The sequence below is a fragment of the Entelurus aequoreus genome, linkage group LG03 (genome assembly GCF_033978785.1).
Source record: "Entelurus aequoreus isolate RoL-2023_Sb linkage group LG03, RoL_Eaeq_v1.1, whole genome shotgun sequence".
Lineage (NCBI taxonomy): Eukaryota > Metazoa > Chordata > Actinopteri > Syngnathiformes > Syngnathidae > Entelurus > Entelurus aequoreus.
This window is the reverse complement of record NC_084733.1, coordinates 17341624-17342373: the sequence shown is the minus strand read 5'-3', so window position 1 is coordinate 17342373 and position 750 is coordinate 17341624. Positions and strand designations below refer to the sequence as shown.

Below are 750 nucleotides of genomic sequence, written 5' to 3'. Positions count from 1 at the left end.
TAATGCTAGATATTCATAATTCTTTGGTCAGTCTTGATCATTCATCCCATAATTGGACCAGGCAAGAGAATACCAAAACAAAACAAAGTCCATAAAGGCAGGAAGGCAATCAGCGCTTTTTAGATGACAAAAAAAAAAAACAGAGATGGCCAGACAGGCCCTCACTCAGGCCCAACATCCTCCGACCTAACTAATGCCCAATAATTAGAGTATGGGAACTCCTTACTGTCCCAGTACTTTTGTCCAAGTGCATTTCTAATTGTGTCAGGGCACGCCTGGGATGGAGCGATTAAGGCGGCTGAAAAGGATTAGCGATGTGTGCACCGTCAGCTCCCTTAAAAGGTGCAGAATGATGCGGTGGAGCATGTCCGCCCCTCCCTGGAGATTACAGCTAATAAGAGCGGCAGTATTTATAGAAGAAACCCCACTTGCCTAGTGGATACCCCCTAATCCATGCCTCACCCGTTTCCACCCCCACTCGCCTGGATCCGGACCGTCTCCTAGCTCATCCTCATTCTTGCTGCATATCAACTCAGTGTTGGAGGCTTTTTTTCCCCCCCACTGTCATCCTTTCTTGCTTTTTAGAGTAACTACAGCAAAAAGACACTAACAGCAAAATGTCCACAAGAGAGCGCTTCGACTGCCATTATTGCAAAGACTCCCTGCTGGGGAAGAAGTACATCATGAAGGAGGACACCCAGTACTGCACAAAGTGCTATGAGAATCTTTTTGCAAACTGCTGCCAGAGCT

At 46.8% G+C, this 750-nt stretch overlaps 1 protein-coding gene across 1 annotated transcript in view; it reads left to right on the top strand.

Moving 5' to 3' along the window:
- Positions 1-391: 391 nt before the first annotated feature.
- The window catches only part of LOC133646231 (four and a half LIM domains protein 2-like), a 12189-nt gene continuing 11830 nt past the window's right edge, over positions 392-750 (top strand). The window contains exon 1 of the mRNA XM_062041393.1: positions 392-750. This exon is cut by the window's right edge and continues 29 nt beyond it. Within this exon, the coding sequence (XP_061897377.1) occupies positions 618-750 (133 nt within the window). The 5' untranslated portion in view covers positions 392-617.